Source organism: Ptychodera flava, chromosome 4, assembly GCF_041260155.1.
Source record: "Ptychodera flava strain L36383 chromosome 4, AS_Pfla_20210202, whole genome shotgun sequence".
Lineage (NCBI taxonomy): Eukaryota > Metazoa > Hemichordata > Enteropneusta > Ptychoderidae > Ptychodera > Ptychodera flava.
In genome coordinates this window covers 15,253,259-15,275,234 of record NC_091931.1, presented here as the reverse complement: position 1 = coordinate 15,275,234, position 21,976 = coordinate 15,253,259, and the positions used below count along the sequence as shown (strand labels likewise).

The window sequence follows — 21,976 nt, the reverse complement described above, 5'->3', positions numbered from 1 at the left end:
TGACTTTATGTAATACCCCACGGCAATCTTAATGGCCGTGCGCCTTCAGCAGCCCTGTCCAGTAAAGTCTACTTTATGCAATAGCCATGATCGACCCACTTTACCGGTTGTACCGGTGGCCCACTAGAATAAAGTTGACTTTACGTAATGGCCCATGACCCTCTTAACCGGAAGGCTGCCTTTGGCAAACCACTCCAATAAAGTTCACTTTATACAATGTCCATGGACATGAGTTGTCTATTGAAATGAAGTTAAAAATTGCATTACAGTCGTCCTAATTAACAGACGTTTCAATGGATGTGGCTGAGAAGTTTGTGCACTGGCATCTCTGCTACACGAAAAGTGCGCGGCGTACCGGAGTTCAAATCCAAACCATGCGGGTAAATTTGACGTATGGGTTTTAGTTATTTTTAAGCGGGGGGGGGGGGGGGGGGTCATCAATTTTTTTCGTCTGACAAAGGGGGGTCATCTTTTTTCACGAAAAATGCAGGGGGGGGTCATCATTTTTTTGAACACCGGCGACAAGATTTTGCCGCCCCCCCCCCCCAGCCGTAAAAACTGAACGCTCCCTTAGCAATACTATATGGTCGGAGACTGCTTATTAGGTGAGCTTTTATATCTACATATTGTTACGTGGGCTCAGGTAAGCCAAACTTTCTGTTAGAAAGGGGGTTACTCAAAGTCATCATGGTTGGCTGGGGTGTGACTCAAAATTTCGGAGTTTCTAATGTAATTCCTCCGACCCCCAGATCGTAAATAATGACGGCTCCCTAAACAGCTGTGAACGCCTGAGTCAGAACGATCGGGACCAGTATACGCACTGCTGTATCTCAGCGAAAATTTAGAAAAAGACAATGGAGCTACTGCTAAGAAATTTACAGACTCTTGGCTCTTGATGCATCAGTTACTGAGCTTTTACACTGGTAAAAAGGCATTCTGAATGCAGCGGTAAATTTCCTCCCAAACGAGAAAGGATAACACGCGGGCATTCTGCAATGGACGCTGTCAATTTTACCTTGTTGCAGGCCCCACACCAATCTCGGCCCGACCCCGCTGCACTTGTACAGTCTACTACCTCCATGTAGTACAGCCTTACAGGACTAGTAGCCGGCCAAATACACAAAAAACAACGTCGCAGTGTAAAATCCGTAGGTCAGAACCGTTGATCATAAATTTTCAGAACCAGTGATGTTTACTAGTAAAAGTTTTGTATTGATCACTTCATGTGAATGACTTTCTCATCGAGCTGCGTCTATAATTGTCCCAGGCATTGTCCATGCAAATTTGGGGCCTGCCTTAGCTCCCTCCGATCGTCTGTAGACTACAGCCAAACTCACAGCCCTGAGCAAATTGTACAGTTGTGAAAGTCAGATATATGTATCATGAACTTTATACAAAAATATATAAACAACAGAATCAAACCAAGAGGTTAGTTTGCTGTCGGGCCGGGTGCGCAGGGACGACTTTGCAGTGAGGCCGGGATCTCTCTTGTGATCGAACTCCTACAATGCCTGGAACTCCATCGCATCGCAGCTAGCCGATAACTGTACTACTGTAGTCCTTGTGAGGATTAGATACCCGTTACGTTCGATATTATTTTGAAATACTTTTAAATTTAATAAGTAAGACTTTTGTACTGCATTCAAGATATAATTTTTCCTTTCTGAGCGTTTTCAATTACGCCGTACGGCAACAATATGCGAAGTTGATAGGCTGTGTTGCCTGCAGCGTAGCCTGGCCGTACACAAAACTTCGTTTGAGTTTACGGAGCAGAATCAGTCCCGTCACTTATTTTAAACGAAATTTTCATTATACTCCATAATGGAAGAAACGACTAGTTCAATGATTACAATGGTGAAGTGTTGAATTTTTATTCATATATGTTGTTCTCTCTCAATTCATTCAGCAAACTTGATCTCCGTACCATCGGTCACAACCCGGGGTCACAACGTGCAGTGCCTTGCAATCGACTGCCTCCGTCTTCAGCTTAGCTGTTCAAGACGTTTGTTTGCACGGCTCATTATAGTCGGAACAATCTGTAAACACTTACATATTTATATCTTTCCGGTATTTCACCAAACTTTCGCGCGTTTTTAGCTGAGTCTCCAGTTTCGATGGACCAGACCTTTTCGAAGAGCGTATGGTTTCTACGGACGCCACAGTAAAACTTGCGTAGATGTGGTTGAGCATGCGCGGTGGTGTGATTACGTTTCGTTTCGTGTGTCAACAAAGCTGACTTCTGGTCCGGACAAGAAGTCATTTTTCACTCCTTTTACTGTTAATCGTGAGGCGGGCTAGGCATGCAAACCATGCGATTCAGTATTAATTATGGTCTACTTTCACATACTGAGGATGTCATTTTAATCAAAAATATGAAAAAAATTGTTAAAAGTTACAAATACTGGGGCTTTAATTATTACAACTCAATCAAAGAGTTCCATAACTACAGACATTGTACTATTTACGATATATTTTACTGATGGAAGTATTCTAGGAGCTTGTAAATCTTGATTTCAATTTCTCATAATTGCCAACAAGTGATAATCTTTCACATGTTAATCAGCACAGTAAAAAGTTGACACATCGCATTAGTTATAATATATTGTGTATCACAAGAAGCCACCCTTTTCAAGATATTGTTAAAGATAATTACAAGATAAGTAAAGGTCTCATAATATATCGCATGAATGTAAATCTTAGGTACCGTTCACGATATTGTGGTCTCTTCCAGACTATAGGACAAGTGTACCGGTAATGCCATCATCAAATTTGGAGATTATTAACGATAAGGCAGCTTTGGTGAAGAAGCAAATATGAGTAACAATTTTGCATAGTTGTAATTTAGTATGAATATTCAATACTTTGATAGGCAGAGGAAAAACCCCAAATCGCCAGATACTGAAATCTATTGGGCGTTCCCTAGTTTTATTCTGCAGCTATGGTGATGTGTCAGAGTGTTATGTAAATTAGACACACACTGATAAATAGCTTTAAATATACAATCAATTTGCTGATGGTGATTACCAAAGTAATTTTTTAGGTTCAACTAAACTACATCATGGTATTTCACTGCAAATTTTGTAGGCTGTCTTATGGCCTCAACCCCTTAGTACTTTCTATCGTAATAATCGTTGACTTGAAATAATAGTAGTAGCCGGAAAAGTTTCACAGTGAAGTGTTTAAATGTAACCTGCATTGCAGTAACCTACGTATAATATAAATGGAACCTACGTTACATACAATTTTAAGATGAAAAAACTTGCATTTCAGTTAAAAAATGCTAAACGTCAACATATTATCATCAACTTCATCAAATTGATACAAAATGACGTAAATGATTTGAAAGTACACAACGGTTCAACTTTGTTGTGAAGTGCGATATCTTTACAAATTATTCAAACGGTTATGTCATGATCAAAAGTTCAGCATGAATAGTGTGTACTGCCTACTTTGATGAAAACGAACTGTGTATAAGATTTTCAGGCCTTTTAATAGCCCCTGTTTCCAAATATTCAAAATTAACTGATTCAAAACAATAGTCTTCTGCAACTAGACATTCGCGTAGTTTAGATGCATATGGGGAATAGTGACAGTTGATGTCATCAAAATTCTTATGATAAAGCTGTAGCATGGTATATGTTTACTTTAACCTATGCATACGCTTTATGCTGAAATGTCAGATCTACATTTTTGGCAAGGAAAATTATCTGGTCGATATCTTTCTAAGTCGAGCTCTGTTTCAGCAAATCTGTGTCCAGACGGACATATCCACCACCTTCCAGAGATTCCGCCCAAAGGCTGGTTCAATTTGATTTCCCGTCCGTAAATATTATTCTCGGCACGCCCAAAGTAATCTTCCGACAACTCGTCGATTGCATCCTGCACTTTGCTTTGCAGATCGTCAGATGCGACAGCTGACTCTAATTGCCAGACTAGATCCTTCAATTTTGCACGAACTCTCTTGACATCATCGTCACGACAACACAGTAATTGTGTTTGATCTTCACTCAAGGTAGGGTTTTTCGACGTGATACGATCCCTCGCTGTCCGGCAGAGTTTGTCGTCGATAACTTCAATTTCCATGAGTAAGCGAATATGATGGCATTGCTCAAGAATAGCTTTCCTGTCATCTCCAGTTGAAGTCATCCTTCGTACTGTAGTCGCCACAGCTTCTAGGTCCCTGGTAACATCTTTCAAAGCGCTATTACTGACACTTGAATTTGCATGGTCGGACCTCTTCTCAGTCGACCACATAAGTTGTTTGACAAATTTAAAAAGGTTAAATTGGTTCTGGGATTTTATCATAACTTCAGGTGTGGGCTGCCTAATCGTAGATGCTTTTAAACGGCGAAGGAAAAAACTGTTGTCACCTTGATCTTTCTCATGACGGCATGCTATCTGATTAGAAAAGGCCTGTAATTCCCGTGCTAGATTATCACGAGTCGACAAGATACCCTTCCATAATTGAAACATTTCCCTCTTGACCGAGTTTAAGGTTAGCACAATTGTCTTAGTGATTTTTCCATACCTTCGGCAATTTCTAATAGGAATTCCACATCTTGTATAAGGGCAGGGAATGTGGTGGACAGGGCGAAAATTTGAGCGGCTTGTACTCATGGATGACATATACGCATCGAGATAGTTGACCTCGAAAATGTGCCCACAGTCATCAAGTCTTACAAACCGATCAGTGACATTTTTGCTTTTGGCTTTAATATCTGGCTGATCGGCAAGAATCGTGCATAAACATATGCACGTTTCTCCACAAAGACCGAGGCAGAGATGCTTGCATTCTCGAATTATCTTCTTGCAAGGATAATTACAAGGTATTTTGTTGCATATTTCACCACACTGCTTTGTACATCTACCATGGGAACATTGCCAAGTGCACGGGCGATTGCATGGTGTGCAAGGTCTATCGCACAGTTTATTGCATTTCCACCTATGATATAGGCAAAACTGTTCACATGGCTTAGGGCATGGCCTACAACTCTGGTTGCATTCGCCTTCACATTTGTGATTACAGAAGAGCAGTTTTCCACAAATCTGTTTGCATACTTGATGTCCTTCGGTGCACTTGGAGCAACTACCCTGGCACTTGTGGCCACATCTCAATATGGCTTTGCAGGGCTCGGGACACTGGAATTCATCCTTTGGGACAAAACACTGCCTGTTTTGCGTATGACCACACTTGAAAACTTCGGTCACCAGTTCTTTGCATTCTATTTCCACAGAATCCTTGGTAGCACACGGGACATTCTGTAGGTGTCCACATGGCAATGTTATCTCACAAGGATATTTACAACTGAATGAGGATAAGTCTGACCCACATTCAACTTCTTGTGTATGCCCGCATTGTGGCATAACCTTCTCTACTTTCGTCTTACATGTCACATCACAGGGAACTCCGCATTTATTCGAACACGTATGCCCCTGATCACACACAACCTTCATGCAGTCGTGCTTGCAGGTTATAGCACTGTGCTCTCTATCTAATGGATGACATGGTCGTGGGCATTCATGCCCGCAAGATAACTTTGATTGACATGGCTTGCCACATCCACCTAAAGGAACCAAATTAAAGTCACTCGACTGGCTAACATATGTAACATGATCAGGGTGGCACTGGCAAACGAGGGGAAGGCTTGGACCAGTCTCATTAATTTTCTTTGCATCCGCAATTACCTTACTCCATAGTTCACTATTCAGAGTAAGATTATCCAAGTTGCCAATGCAATAAAGGCCAATTTTTGCACGTGAAAGTGCAACACAGATTCTATTGTCCACCTTCAGAAAACCGACCTTTTCTTCTTCATTGCTTCGAACCAAAGAGAGAAGAATGATGTCATTCTCTTCTCCTTGAAAATTGTCAATTGTAGTGACACGGACTCCTTCAAACTCCTCCTTTGGCATCTTATATTGAATAACATGCAACTGACCACTGTAGGCGGTCAAAATTGTAATTTGCTGCCTCCTGTATCCCTGTCTGATAAGATACCTACACAGCTCCACAATGAATGATGCTTCATGCTGATTGACATGGGTCGTTGTATCTTGATCATTTTCTTCTTCGGCGACTTCATGGCTGATAAAGAAAATGTTATCTTTCACACCTTTGACATTGCCATAGTTTTTTACCACATCCGCATTCTGTAGTTCTGGGTATATGTGATGCATGTATTTTGCTATAGCAGGTCTCATCCTATGCTGATGTGAAAGCTGTTTGAAAGGAATTCTCAAGCGAATCAATCTTTCAAACAATGATACATCAAGGTTATAGTCCTTGGCTAATTTGTGGACTGTCGGTGTTGGTCGCAATTGCTGATGGTCACCGATAAGTATGAGTTGCTTGCATTCACTTGTTAAGGCTGAAATAATATGAGCTTCAAATATCTCAGCTGCTTCTTCGATCATCACAATGTTGGGTTTAATCTCTTGCAGCAGTGAATGGTATTTCGAAGCGCCAGTTGTGGTCATGCCTATAACCTTTGCCCCCTGCAGAATAACCCTGTCCTCTTGGGTTAGAATTTCTTGATAACGTTTGAACGCTTGACAATATTTCTCATCAAGCTCTACCTTCTTGGACATGTAGTGATTTGTGAATTTTTTCACCCAATTTCTGTACAACTTCCATTTATCAGTTTCGCTTCTTAGTTCCCAAACATCCTTTATTTTTTCTGCATCTTCGTTGGTCATGTAGTCAGTTCCGTAAAGTTCTTTCTCGAAAGTTTTGTAGTTATGTTTCCGAGACCCAGCAACCTGCCAAGCACAAGATGCAAGCCCTTCAATCTTGCCCACTTCGTGTTTGGGAAGGGCATTAACTGTGGCTTCAGCCAGTGACACACTGTTCAGAGGTGCTGGCTTGTCGTCAAGTGCTTCTCCAGTATGTAATGAATCACCCTCATCAACTCTAAGTGCATCTTTGGTGTATGCCTCGTCTTCTACGCCAATGAATTCGCCTTCTGGAGTGCTACCACTGTAATTATCACTACCGGTAGAGTGGTCATTACTATCAGTATCACTATCTGTGTCATTAATCATATCGAGTATGTCATCATTATATTTATTAAAACCTCTTTGAACGCCAGTGAGGTCTGAGGTAGATATGGTATTGCCTTTAACAAGACCAGATCTACCAACTGCAAGCCACTGAAAGAGGACAGAGCCCTGACCACTGTGCAACCACTTATAAAGAAGACTTTGATAGTGCTGACCTCCCATGAAGTCTTTTAGTGTGTCTTCATGAAGAATGTTAAAAAGGGGCAAGTTTAGAAACGATATGGTCTCCTCTATTTCACGCGCCAGTGTCCCAAGTTCTCGAAAAGCGATGGATCTTGCCTTATAAATATCATGCCGAACTTTTGAGTTAAGGCGTATTCTGTCCCTTACATTCTTCAATCGAAAAGGTTTTACACGATCACTTTTGCACCTTCCACCAATTCGTATGATATTATCATGCAGAAATGCTAGTATACCCTCAAGAAACTGGTCCAAGGCGTGGTTTGTGTAACACAGCACAAGTATTGGTGAGGGGTCCTCTTCATCTGATAACCAAAGATTGCTGTTTTCTAATAATGTCTCCATTATACGCAAGCCAATATAAGTCTTACCTGTTCCAGGAGGGCCTAAAGTAACAGAAAAAGGAGAACTGTGCTTTATTCAACTAATTTAAAGTACTCTTAATTTTACTGATAAGGTTTATGGACTCTGACTGTTTTCTTAAGAAGATGGAAGTTTTGGATAATCATAAAATTTTATAATCCGGTCAATTCTACATCTATTTTGGTATCGTTTCAACTGCATTAATTTGTTTAGAAAGTTTTACTTTAATCATGGTCTGATAGACAAGATTGAAGTAAACAAGAAATCAGGATCGACACAAATAATAGCAAGTATGTATATATTTTCATGTTTGTAGGCGTAAGGTGTATGGTAAAGACATGTCCTCATGACATGTGCAATTTTCAGTCTTGAAACGTTTAGTTACCTTGTATGAGCGCGAGCTCACTTCTCAATGCATGCTTGACAGCTTCTGACTGGGAGTTATCACAACCAATGTCACACGAATTTGGCCATTGGGCATCATCATATATGTCAATCTTCTCTCTCCCCGTCTCTGACTTTTCCTTGAAGAGAACTTCTATGTCAAACATGCAATCGTCATGGTAATTGAGGAATTCAGGCGTCTTAATAACGACACCACGACACGGCTTGAGGAAATAATCCTTGAAGGGCATGGTTTCTGGGTCCAGTTCTTGGAGCCTCTTCAACACATGTCTGTATGATTCAAAGTAGGCACTGGTCTCGATCATTTGCAAGGGTACAGTATAATCCATTTCTCTTGCTAGACCTTCTTCTGTCTCGCCTTCAAAGAGGATTTCAACTAACCCCTTCCTCAGGCGTTCTGGATCTCTTTGATATACTGTTCCAAGGAGCAACTGTTGATGAAATCCGTCGCTGGACAAACAGACCAATGCACCGTTTAAAAGTCTTCTACTTGTCTCCCACTTGATACGTTTAGAAATCTTGCGTCCGATATAAATTGTGTACACTATGCCACTTTCTGTTCCCCCAGTGCTCAAAATTTTGATGTCGCTGTACACACGCGCATCTTGGGTTCTCCTGATTTTGCGACCCCCACGTCGAGGCAGTAGTTCTGTATGTCCGGCGAGATCTTTTATGGCCTCCCTGAGGGGTAGCAAAAAGTCCTGATGCAACAATCGGAACTGAATATCAAGGTATTCTTCCACATCTGAATATCCCCCAACAACTTTATTCTTCCGGAGAAAAGTGAAATCATCACTAGTCAATGTTTCTGGAGTTGGAAAAATTGGAATCTGACGAAAGTCATTTGGAGGACGATCATGATGATTTGAATCCGTTGGAGGTCTAGCCATCATCTCAAGCTTCCTTTGCCTCGCCTCTCGCAATGTTTTCATAGACTGAACAATGTTGTTATCAGTGATGACATACCTGGCAATTAAGCGTCTTACTGTTTCGTCGAGGTCGTCAATCGGGAAGTCGATGGTGTCAAGGCGATCAAGCATTTCTTGAAATATAGAGATGATATGTTTTATTAACTGTGGATACTTGTCTGTTTCGTCCGCACTCTCTTCTGATCTCATTGTTGTTAAGAATACGCAGAGATTTTTCTTCCAAAACATTGTACTTTGAATGCTATTCAGGAGAACCAGCAAATTTTGAGTCATTGTCCCTGTACTACACACAGAAGACAGTATCTCAATGAAGGTTGAAAGGATCCCAGTCTCTCGTATGCTATCCGAATTCAAGAGGGAAATAAGACCATCTTTCACGCGCATAATCTCACACATTTTATCAGAAGAATTCTTCATTCCAACTATTTTTCGAAGCTGATGATAACCAACTTTGCAAGGTTGCCTTGGTGCCTGATCACCCGCTTCACTTCTTCTAGAACCATTTCTTGACGGAAAATTTCTTCTGTTGTAAAGACCAGCCCCCCTGCCACGCTTTGGTCTTGCACCAGACATACTTGGTTCTAATTCTGAAAGAAAGGAGTATTTCAGTCTTAATTGAATTAGACTGTATATTAATTGATTTCAAACGTCACGTCACGGTTACCTGAGTCTCCCAGAGCCTCTAAGCCTATACTGAGTACATTGTACATGTAGCACAGCTTCACTACTGTACGCATCATCACTCGAAATTTGAAGACTGTACTTAGGTTTCACTGACATCCTTGAAAGTAGCCCCGTATGCACCGAAATAAAAATTGAAACCTTTGCGTTATGATAGTTTTGTCTTTCTAAACCTTTTCACCCTGTCATTTTCATTAAGCTGCTGTTGTAGTGTTACTTTGACATTTTTTTACACCCTTGATAGTTGTGATATATTCTTTATTATTATTTCCCTATTCATTTCAATTTCTTGATGCAATTACCCTGAGTCATATATGAACTTATATATTAGGGACGGACCATTAGATCTTGGGAGGGGGTGGTCAAAAACAGAAAAAAAAAATTTCAGAGCAGAAAGTTAGGAAAAAAAAAATCTTCAAACCAGTTTGCAAAATAAAAAAAAATAGTTAAGAAGACAAAGGCGTAAAAAAAAAATCTGCAAAAGTCTTTCAAATTTGAATTGTTTTTAGATTTTACCGACAGTAAGCAACTTTCTGTATTTTTAATACATCCTCCCGGCACATTTTAATTTTAATTTATACATTTAGTGTGACTGTATCCCTTATACTGGAAGTTGTGATAATCTTATCTTTTCAGGACTTTTGTATTCTGATCACTTGAAAATTATGAAATTATAGAGCCTGTTTTCTACTTGTTTCCTGCGTACAAACCAAGCAGGTACACTAGGTAAAACATTGAAACTATGGTATGGTTGTCAAGACAGAAAGTTGTATTTGCCTTTTAAGATCAAGGTAAACAGATGCAGGCCACATCAGTTTCATTTTTTTCACAGCATTTTATTACAATGATGAATGCAAGAATGGGTGAACAAGTAGAAACACGTCAATAATAATAAAACAACATATCAAGTCATTATGTATTATTTTGCTTTTAAAAAGGCATTTTCAATTCTTTTTTCTCAAAAAAAGCCTCAAATAACAACAGCAACACATGTTTTAACATTCAACAATACACTACGTAGAATGCCATCTATCCAACAAATCCCAACACAAAACACATAAAAGGGTTGATCTTTGAAAGTTTCTTGATAGCAAATACTGAATAAATCTGCATGGTTAATCGTTTTGTGTAGCAAATTTCAATAAATTGGACAAGCCCTTTCAGAGAATACAGATTTTTTGACCATGAATGGCATAAATTGCCCAAAAAGACAAATATTGAAATTTCAACACATCTATACACATCCAATCAATTTGGACATGCTGCTACAGAGAAATAGATGTTTTGATCAAAAAGGGCAACAATTGCTCTAAAAACACAAATATGCAAATTTCACTATATTATTTAGCTTATTTTAGCTTCTCAGCTTGTCAAAATCAATTTTAAATCATGAGATATGCATGATGTTTGGTGGGGTGAATGTAGGCATTTCACCACGCAGTAGAAAGGAAGCCAGGAAACCAAAATAGTCAATTTTCAAAACTATACGAAGCTACTGAGGAGCAAGTAGACCATGTTTCAGAGGAAGATGTGTAATCCGAAAAAAATGCTCCCAAAGTGCCACCAAATAACACCATTTCTGCTCCAACAGCAGGAGGGGGACACCCCCTCCTGACCACCCCCCGCAAAAATACTCCCCAAGTGCCACCAAATAACACCATTTTAATCTCTATTTTTCAAAAGCTCCAACGGCAGGAGGGGGACACCCCCTCCTGATCTCCCCCCCCCCTCGCAAAAATACTCTCCAAGTGCCACCAAATAACACCATTTTAATCTATATTTTTCCAACAGCAGTAGGGGGACACCCCTCTCCTGACCTCTTCCAGTGACCGCTTGCGTGGCCGCTTGTGGTGCTTGGCACCACATGTTTGCCCTCTTTATCTTCAGACAGCAACGAACGAAAAAAAAATTATAAATCTGAAAATTTACTCTGAAAAAAAATTTGCACAGCTAATCTCAATTGGAAAAAAAAAATTCAGAAATTTACAATGGTAAAAAAAAATTTCACAATTTCATTGTGACCACCCCCCTCCCAAGGTCTAATGGTCCATCCCTTAATGAAATAAAAACTTAAATTGAGGTAATCATCTTTCGTAATTTACATTTTTTTCAAAACCGACTCAACTATATAGACAATTATGTCTAAACATCCTAATTCTTTGTTAAATAAGTTATTGATAATTCATACCTGTGTCATGCAAGATTGCACTCACAATCTTTAGTTTGAGCTCGGTAACTTGATGATCCAGAGTCGATCATTGAGCGCTGTGTGTAAAATGAAAAGTATGAAACAAAATCAACGACATTATATTAGCATTCAACCATAGTAGCGTAGATGCAAGGAATGTGATACATTTTACTTGTATTCGACAAAACAGCAAACAGCTCATTTCATCAAACACCAAATTTATATACGTTCACGTTGTTAGACAGGAGACAGAGGGCCAAAGTACAAAAACATAGGGCCAAAGTCCCTGAAGCTACTATAGACATGGATGCAAAATTAAGTATTTCCTGACTGTATGAAATTATCTCACTAAGGTCATCCCAGGGACCTGCAAACCAAATATTAAAGCTGTCTGACCAGCAGTTTTGAAAAAAACAAGCGACCCAACAGTCGACAGAGCTCTGCTGTGTTATGTAGAGAATAACTTTTTGTGACACATGTGTTGATGGAGTGGATATCTTTGATAGCTCATTTCAGGACGGCCTGACCAAAAATGGCAAAATTAGCTGCAAAAATACAAAATTGAAGAATTCATCATAATTTCAAGCCTAGGAACCTGTATACCAAATATCAAAGCTATCAGATGAGTCACTTTTAAGAAACAAATATTTTTACTAAAAATGGCAAAAGTTGACCAAAAAATACAAAAAATTAAGATTTCATCCAATTTCAATACATCATACTAAGACAACCCCTAGGAACCTGTATACCAAAAAAGGCATCATAAGAGTATTTGAGAAACACATTTTTTGACCAAAACTGGCAAAAATTGCACCAAAAATACAAAATTGCAGATTTCATCATATATTCAATATATCATATTTAGTTCATCTGTAGGAACCTGTATACCAAATATCAAAGCTGCCAGACGAGCGGTTTTGATGAAATTAAGTTTTGACCAAAAATGACAAAAAATTCCTTAAAAATACAGATTTGCATATTTCATCACAATTTGAACAAATTCTAAGTTTGATTATCCCAAGGGACCTGTATACCAAATAACAAAGCTGTCTGACTAGCGGTTATGAAGGAGAATATTTTTTACCAAAAACGCCTTTTTGGCACTAATTTGCATTTTTTTCAACAATACCAAAAAATTAAAAAAAATAGTTTCTCAAAATCATATATTTCATCTACACAACAAATATCAAATCAGTAAGTACTGCGGTTCTCAAGATATTTGAGTGGACGGACGCCTCACAAACGGACATACATACATACATACATACATGCATGCATGCATGCATGCATCCATGCATCCATCCATGCACCCATCCATCCATCCATCCATCCATCCATCCATCCATACATACATACATACTGACATACATACTGACATACTGACATACTGACATACATACAGACATACATACAGACATACATACATACATACATACATACATACATACATACATACATACATACATACATACATACATACATACATACATACATACATACATACTGACATACATACATACTGACATACATACATACATACATACATACATACATACTGACATACTGACATACATACATACATACATACATACATACATACATACATACATACATACATACATACATACATACATACATACATACATACATACATACATACATACATACATACACACACATACATACATACATACATACATACATACATACATACATACATACATACATACATACATACATACACACACATACACACACATACATACATACATACATACATACATACATACATACATACATACATACATACATACATACATACATACATACATACATACATACATACATACATACATACATACATACATACATACATACATACATACATACATACATACATACATACATAAATACTGACGCCGAACGGATACCCATCCCAATAGCTTCTATAGACTATAGTCTATAGTAGCTAAAAATCCAAAACAACATTATTTAGCCTCTGATTGGGTGCATGCATTCGTAATTAGGTTCAAGTGCGTAAAAGAGGCCTGAAATTAGATTGTTCGTGAATATCGTCCTCATTTAACCCAGCAAACACCAATTCTAGATGTTGAGATAACAGAACAGTAGGTCAAAGGTCGTTCCAAAATTTTAGAGCGAATTTTGGTCCTTAAAAACTCATATATCCTACAGAAGCGTTTCGAGCAATATCTGTTACCTTTTAGTTGGATATACACAAAAAGAATAAGATGTTTTTGTGGGAAAGAGAATTAAAATGGAGTAGTTTGAAATGATGCCTCATTCTGTAAATCATCCATTGGCTGTATCTGCAATCAAACTAACATCACATCATGACATTCCGTGCATTACTGGCTCAGTAGAAGATAAAATCGACCAAGTCCTACTCTGGTCAGTTTCTGTGTGGGAAGGTTGGAATGTTATATGTAGGTTAAATTTTGGAACACTTTATGAAAAAGCGTGAGTAGCAGTTTTCGTCACAATCAAATTTAGTGAGCAGATAAAAAAGAAAACTCGACAAAAACTGGTAAGAAACTGAGACTTTCACCATGCTGCAAGTAGCCAAAATAAAATTGTGAATACTCTAGGTACTATCGACAACTGATTACGTTTTTTGTGCGTGATTGGTGATTATTTGGACGAGGCTTGCCAAGCCCGTTAATTTTGGCTTTCCTCTCCACAAACAACTTTCTATAGCCGTATAACTTTCTATAGGGGGAGGTTAATAAGCAATGATGTCATTTTTTTGAAGAGCGATGCCATCGGCTCATGCGGACAGGTTTTGCTTGTCTTGGAATCACGCTCGATTTTGAATCAACAACTGGCTGAAAACGTTCTGCATATGCACAAATCGCAAGACAGAAAGACAATTTTGTAAACAGTGAAAACCCGGTGGAATTCTGTCATTTCTTTTGTAAGTTATATATTTTTGAAAATCGCTCTCAAAATTTGTGATTTTCCGAAGATTTCTGGGCATTTTTCTGTCCTTTTTAGAGGATGAATGAGATTTTTCATGTGGAAACCGCTAATTTTCCCAGTGACCTGAATACATCACCTAATATTTCCACCCACAATCAAGTCAGGAAAGCGACTGTAAATGTATGGAACGGGTTTTTATGCATAGCCTATTTTCTATCTTTTGACAAATAGCATTGGCTTGTTTGACCTAGAAAATGGAGGTGAGCGGTGATAGACCCTCTGAGAAAAGCATATATACATGCTGACACATCTATGCTTTATGTGTGGCACACAAGACCTAAATAAGCCTGCAAATGTCAACTTATATGCCAATGAACTCATGAAGGTGTGCCAGTGCCACCACAATGTTGATCAAGTCCGTCAAGGCCTTTCCGACACCCCCCCCCCCCATGGCAGTACGTACGGCAAATCGTCGGCATACGACCACACAATTACATCTGAAAACTGTTTCACGCTGCACAATTCGATGACCCTCTGCTGGAAGTAGTTATCCGACTGCTGCAGTCTCTTTGTTGAGACTTTCCGTTTGTTCTCTATTGCTTTTATCAATGGGACAACGCGAAATGTTTTGTTTTACCATCGCTAGCCATTGTTTACGTATTGATTTTGAAATTCGCTGGATATTACGGGTCAAGTCAGGTAGTAAGCCATGTGCACTTGAGCACCAATTTACCCAGCAGCCTCGGCGAAACCATAGGGCTCTATGGGGAAAGTTGTTTGTGCTCTCGCCCGGCCCGCAGACAAGAAGCAAAGATTGTCTGTGCCCATAAATAAACGTTAATGGTTAGGGCGGAGTCTGTTATTTCCATTGTACATGCATTATCAACGGACTCAAAATCGTCAAAATTGACGAAAATTCCCAATGCGAAAGTCAATGCCCCTCTCCCCAAGGACTTATCACATAAATTGTTGTATTTACTGAGTGACGTGCTGCGATGTATGCAAGCTCAGCGTTTTTCAGTGCCTATAGTGCAATTTGCGATGCAGTGACACGCGCGCTGTAAACACTTTGCAAATCCGGAGATATTTTTTCGGAAAAAGAGTGTCTAAGCTAGGCCCACAAGTGCTTCATTTTATTTTGTAATTTCAACAATCTCATCTTTTTACAAATCACAATTTACGTTTTAACTGTAACGTTACAATGTTTACGATACTGTGAGTTGTTAATATTATTATTCATATTCATGATCATGTAAACAAACTATTACTGTGTATATGTGGTCAGTCACGTGGTTTAGCTCGACCAATTTTAATGCTACGGACAGGGCGTGGTAATACAATAGCTAAGGGCAAGAAAAATAAAAAGTTTGTTTCTCATCCTCGCGCGCGTCCATTGAGACCCGCCGCGTCTACCTTTTTCTGCTCATGAGGAAATAAGATAAAACAAAAGCCCGAAAAAATACGATAGTGCATAACACAGTGCTGTATGGAACAGAACTGTTAACAAAATAACTGACGCTAACATTCCATTCAGAGCTGACACATACATCACTGTTACATAAAGCTGACAAAAGTAATTGCTGCAGTAAAAAAGTCAAACCACAGAACTGTTGTTATACAAAAATATGCTAAAGCAACACTACTGTGCATTTATCTCTGCATGCATTCCTGTGTTGTTTTCATTATTTGCGCGCGCGTTCTTGTTGGTTGAAGCACGGTCCCTGCACAAAATTCATGGAGGGACCATGGTTGAAGAATAAAACACTTAGAAGAAAACAACGCGTCGCCGCATCATTTTTGCAACATGTCCAGAATGAGAAACAAACTTTTTATTTTTCTCGGCCTAACTGAACGTTTAATCTCGCCTGGTTGCTAGCAGAGTTGAGGCTGTGCGCAGTTGACAAGTATTTCAGCACGTTTCAAGAAATAAAAACAATACAAACTGCATTTCAAATAACAAAATCTTGAAAAACACTCAAAGAGCGCAAATAGCGACTTATACCTTCCTGTGGCTGAACATCATGTGAGAAAGTAATTACTTTCTAGAAATTAAAACCTCCAGGTTGTTTCCAATTTAAAACTACTTTTGAGGAACGCCATCACCCATTCTCTCAATCTAACACTTTTTAAATAGCTACTATAGCGTAAATAACTGTGGTTAATCCATTGTCTTTACTCTAGAGCTGCATTCACTGTTAATCATTGCATGGGCAGCAAAGCGCTGAAATTAATATTGTCTTTGATAGAGCGGGAATTTGTTAATACTTTGCGTCGTGTGACCAATCAACTCAGGAAGTTTCTCAGTTTGTTGGCTTGGACATGGGTATTTACTTTCACGACGTCGAGAGCAAAGTGATTCGTTCTGATGAGCGAGAATAATCCCAATTTATGAAATAGTTTTTCTTGATACTGTACGGGCACTGCCGCCAAATTGATCGGCAAGCGGTTCCTAGTTTGACAATAGATAAGCTGCCAATCGCTGCTATTCAATGTCGATGACCTCAGCTCAGCATGTCTGCCTAAAGCCTCATGACATCAATGAGCCGCCATTCACAGGTTGTGAATGTTGTAACCTCAGCCCTGACCATCGTGACCTGCGCAGTACTTCTACTCAACATAGACAACAGTTTCATTCATGCCATTCACTACAGTCTACGCACCTCTTCTAGGAAATTCAAAAATTAGACAGAATCGACGCTATTAGGCCTACTTTCATTTTGTAATATACCAGCACCTAAACATATAAGTTAGCTCTTTTGAAAGTAGAAAACAAGTATTTTTTCGTGACCCAGTGCATTTGATTTTGATTATCCAGTCATTCCAAAATCATTACTGCTTAACATAATAATTCCAAAAGTCCCCCGTAAGCAATTACGATATACATGTACTTTCTTCCGTCAGTCCTTTAACTTGTCTATCTCACGTTCCAACCAGAACACCAGTCCAGTGAGCGAAAACACTGTTTAACGCTAACAAATCATACACAGATTTTCGAAAGTATTTCAGACTCTGCTTTGAAAACGAATAAGTCAGTTGACATTTGAAGTGACTACACAAAGAGAAAGAAAAAATCAAACAGAGAACTTCTTATTTTACTTGGGAGCACGGTCCATCCACCCAATCATAGGATAGGACAGAGCTACAACCTTGCTTACGACAGAACCTTTCATATGTCAAGCTCATCGCGTACGCAGTCTCGAAGCCACCTTTATAAACCTCACTCCATACAATTGTTACCGTGGCTATATCAACATGACAACGACACTTGAATATTATTGCCTTAAAACTTACAGATTAATATAGAAGATTGAAACTACAACATTTCCATCGGTCACTATCTAGACCCACGTCAATGATTTTTGTACACTCGCGCTAATCCCCATGCCCAAGGTCGTGCTGTTTACTGCTATATAATTGTAGATGGACCCACCTTTCTCTGCGGGCGGTTGCTCACACTAAATAACGTGAGGAAGTGGATCCATGTCAAATAAATTACCGACTTCCAGGGATATCTTCGAACGAACATTAACGGAGACACCTCTATTGATTTATCCGACAAGGCGAGCAGCTAATCAACGTCTGCGAAATAGACGTGCTTGTTTTTTTCATAGACGGCGCTTTGTTTGGAATTTCCCCATGACGAAATCGGGGAATTCCCGACGTCAGATTCACCACAAGTTGCTGTTGTTTACCAATCCGCGGCTCTGGGTGAGAGAAAAAGTAAACCATTTAAAAATCAAATCGTGATTCTCAAAACTTTTAGCGAAGCAGCTATCCCTAAGACTTACCAATGACATCTTCTCTGCGTAGCTTTTCATTGACTGTATATGTTAAGGAGGTATGTGAGTAATAAGATACCTGCCCAGCGGATGAATAATCGACCTGACGACGGTCGAATGTTCCCGATCTCTAATAAACCGACGTGTTGCTAAGAATAAACGGGAGACAATGCTAGAGTGGTCACGCTAAAAATAACTGTTAAAAAGCCCCTAACTGATAGTTGCATTCATTGAACGGCATAGGTTGACCAACAGGCGCTTGGCACATAGCTGGGATAATAATCGTAAAAGTCAACGCCCCTCTCAAGAACTTATTACACAAATTGTTGTATTTTACTGAGTGATGTGTTGCGCTGTATCAATCTCAACGTTTTTGTCAGTGAGTAGTGCGATACGCGACGCACTGTCAGGCGCGCTGTAAACATTTTGCAATTCCGGAGATTTATCGGAAAAGTGTCTAAACTTGGCCCACAAGTGCTCCATTTTTATTTGGTGATTGATTATGATCTTTTTACAAATCTCAATTTACGTTTTAGCTGTAACGTTTCTATGTTCACGATACTGTGTTGTTAATATTATTATTCATATTCATTTTCATGTACACAAACCATTACTGTGTATTTGTGGTCAGTCACATGGTTTAGCGGGACCAATTAAAATGCTATACATGCAGGGCATATAAATACAATAGTTAAGGGCAAGAAAAATAAAAGTTTGTTTCTCATCCTCGCGCGCGCCAATTCAGACCCGCCGCGTCTACTTTTTTTCTGCTCATGAGGAAATAAAATAAAAAAACGCAAAAAATACTATAGTGCATTACACAGTGCTGTATAAAACAGAACTATAAACAACATAACTAACACTAATATTCCATTCAGAACTTACACATATATCGCTGTTATATAAGGCTGTCAAAACTATGCATTGCTGCACTAAAAGTCAAACCACAGAACTGTTGCTATACAAAAATATGCTAAAGCAACACTACTGTGCATTTACCTCTGCATGCATTCCTATGTTGTTTTCATGAGTTTTTTCGCACGTTCTTGTTGGTTGAAGCACGGTCCCTGCACAGAATTTGTGGAGGGACCGTGGTTGAAGAATAAAACACTGAGAAGGAAAAAACGCGTCACCGCATCATTTTGCAACATGTCCAGGATGAGAAATAAACTTTTTATTTTTCTCGGCCTAACTGAACGTTTAATCTCGCCTGGTTGCTAGCAGAGTTGAGGCTGTGCGCAGTTGACAAGTATTTCAGCACGTTTCAAGAAATAAAAACAATACAAACTGCATTTCAAATAAAAAAAATCTTGAAAAACACTCAAAGAGCGCAAATAGCGACTTATACCTTCCTGTGGCTGAACATCATGTGAGAAAGTAATTACTTTCTAGAAATTAAAACCTCCAGGTGTTTCAAATTTAAAACTACTTTTTGAGGAATGCCATCACCCATTCTCTCAATCTTACACTTTTTAAATAGCTACTATAGCGTAAATAACTGTGGTTAATCCATTGTCTTTACTCTACAGCTACATTAAAGGTTAATCATTGCATGGGAACCAAAGCGCTGAAATTAATATTGTCTTGATAGAGCGCGGAACTTGTTAATACTTTGCGTCGTGTGACCAATCAACTGAGGAAGTATCTCAGTTTGTTGGCTGGCATGGGTACACGTCTCCGCTCGATGTACAGCAAAGTGATTCGTTCTGATGAGCGAGAATAATCCCCAATTTATGAAATAGTTTTTCTTGATACTGTACGGGCACTGCCGCCAAATTGATCGGCAAGCGGTTCCTAGTTTGACAATAGATAAGCTGCCAATCGCTGCTATTCAATGTCGATGACCTCAGCTCAGCATGTCTGCCTAAAGCCTCATGACATCAATGAGCCGCCATTCACAGGTTGTGAATGTTGTAACCTCAGCCCTGACCATCGTGACCTGCGCAGTACTCCTACGCAACATAGACAACAATATCATTATTAACATGCCATTCAGTACAGTCAACGCACCTCTTCTAGGAATTTTCGAAAATTAGACAGAATCGACGCAATTACTTTCGCTTTGTAATAAACGTGCACCTAAACATGTAAGTTAGCTCTTTGAAAGTCCACAACAAGTATTTTTTCGTGACGAGTGCGTTTGATTTGATTATCCACTCATTCCAAAATGAAGCATTACTGTTTAACATAATAATTTCAAAAGTCCCCCGTAAGCAATTACGATATACTTTCTTCCGTCAGTCCTTTAACTTGTCTATCTCACGTTCCAACCAGAACACCAGTCCAGTGAGCGAAAACACTGTTTAACGCTAACAAATCATACACAGATTTTCGAAAGTATTTCAGACTCTGCTTTGAAAACGAATAAGTTAGTCAACTTTTGAAGTGAGTGTACAAAGAGAAAGGAAAACACTAAACAGAGAACTTCTTCCCATGCGCATGCTCTCTTTACACAATTTATGAGGCCTTTAAAAGGTGCTTATTTTACTGAGGAGTACGGTCCATTCTCCCAACCATAGGATAGGACAGAACTACAACCTTGCTTATGACCGAAACTTTTTGATCATGATGTCAAGCTCAAAGCGTACGCAGTCTCGAAGCCATCTTTATAAACCTCGCTCCACACGATTGTTAATTGTTACCATGGAAATATTAACATGACAACGATATATACTTGAACATTGGTTAAAAAATTCTAGCGTGTACTGTCTCTAACCTTGCAGATTCATATAGAAGGACCTGCACAATGCTAAAACTACAACATTTCAATCTGGTCACTATCTAGACCCACGTCAACGATTTTATACACTAGCTCGCGCTAATCCCTTTGCCCAAGGTCGTGGTGTCTACTGTGCTATATAATTGTAGATGGACCCACCTTTCCTTGCGGGCGGTTGCTCACACTAAATAACGTGAGGAAGTGGATCCATGTCAAATAAATTACCGACTACCAGGGATATCTTCGAACGAACATTAACGGAGACACCTCCTTTGATTTATCCGACACGGCGAGCAGCTTATGAGCGTCTGCGAAATAGACTTGCTTGTTCTTTCATTTTGTAATAGACAGCGGCTTTATTCGGAATTTCCCCATGACGAATTCGGGGAATTCCCGACGTCCGATTCACCACAGGTTGCTGTTCGTTTACCAATCCGCGGCTGTTGGCGAGAGAAAAAGTAAACCATTTTAAAATCAAGCCATTATTCTCTGAAACGAATCTTTTAGCGAAGCAGCTATCTCCAAAGACTTACCAATGACGTCTTCTCTGCTAATAGCTTTTCATTGACTGTATATGTTAAGGAGGTATGTGAGTAATAAGATACCTGCCCAGCGGATGAATAATCGACCTGACGACGGTCGAATGTTCCCGATCTCTAATAAACCGACGTGTTGCTAAGAATAAACGGGAGACAATGCTAGAGTGGTCACGCTAAAAATAACTGTTAAAAAGCCC

At 39.3% G+C, this 21,976-nt stretch overlaps 1 protein-coding gene across 5 annotated transcripts; it reads right to left on the bottom strand.

Moving 5' to 3' along the window:
• Positions 1-1,850: 1,850 nt before the first annotated feature.
• Positions 1,851-21,675, bottom strand: LOC139130985 (NFX1-type zinc finger-containing protein 1-like). Of its 5 annotated transcripts, XM_070696866.1 has the most exons (5): positions 21,400-21,675; positions 18,173-18,446; positions 11,806-11,882; positions 7,988-9,523; positions 1,851-7,625 (listed from the first exon to the last, which is right to left on the bottom strand). In XM_070696866.1, exons 4-5 carry the CDS (start codon positions 9,507-9,509, stop codon positions 3,664-3,666), a joined length of 5,484 nt encoding a protein of 1,827 aa, XP_070552967.1. In that variant the 5' UTR covers positions 9,510-9,523; positions 11,806-11,882; positions 18,173-18,446; positions 21,400-21,675; the 3' UTR covers positions 1,851-3,663. The 5 variants fall into 5 exon arrangements, with proteins under 5 accessions (XP_070552967.1, XP_070552965.1, XP_070552968.1 ...); XM_070696864.1 differs by lacking the exon at positions 11,806-11,882 and having other exon boundaries at positions 21,400-21,666; XM_070696867.1 differs by lacking the exon at positions 18,173-18,446 and having other exon boundaries at positions 21,400-21,666.
• Positions 21,676-21,976: the final 301 nt, after the last annotated feature.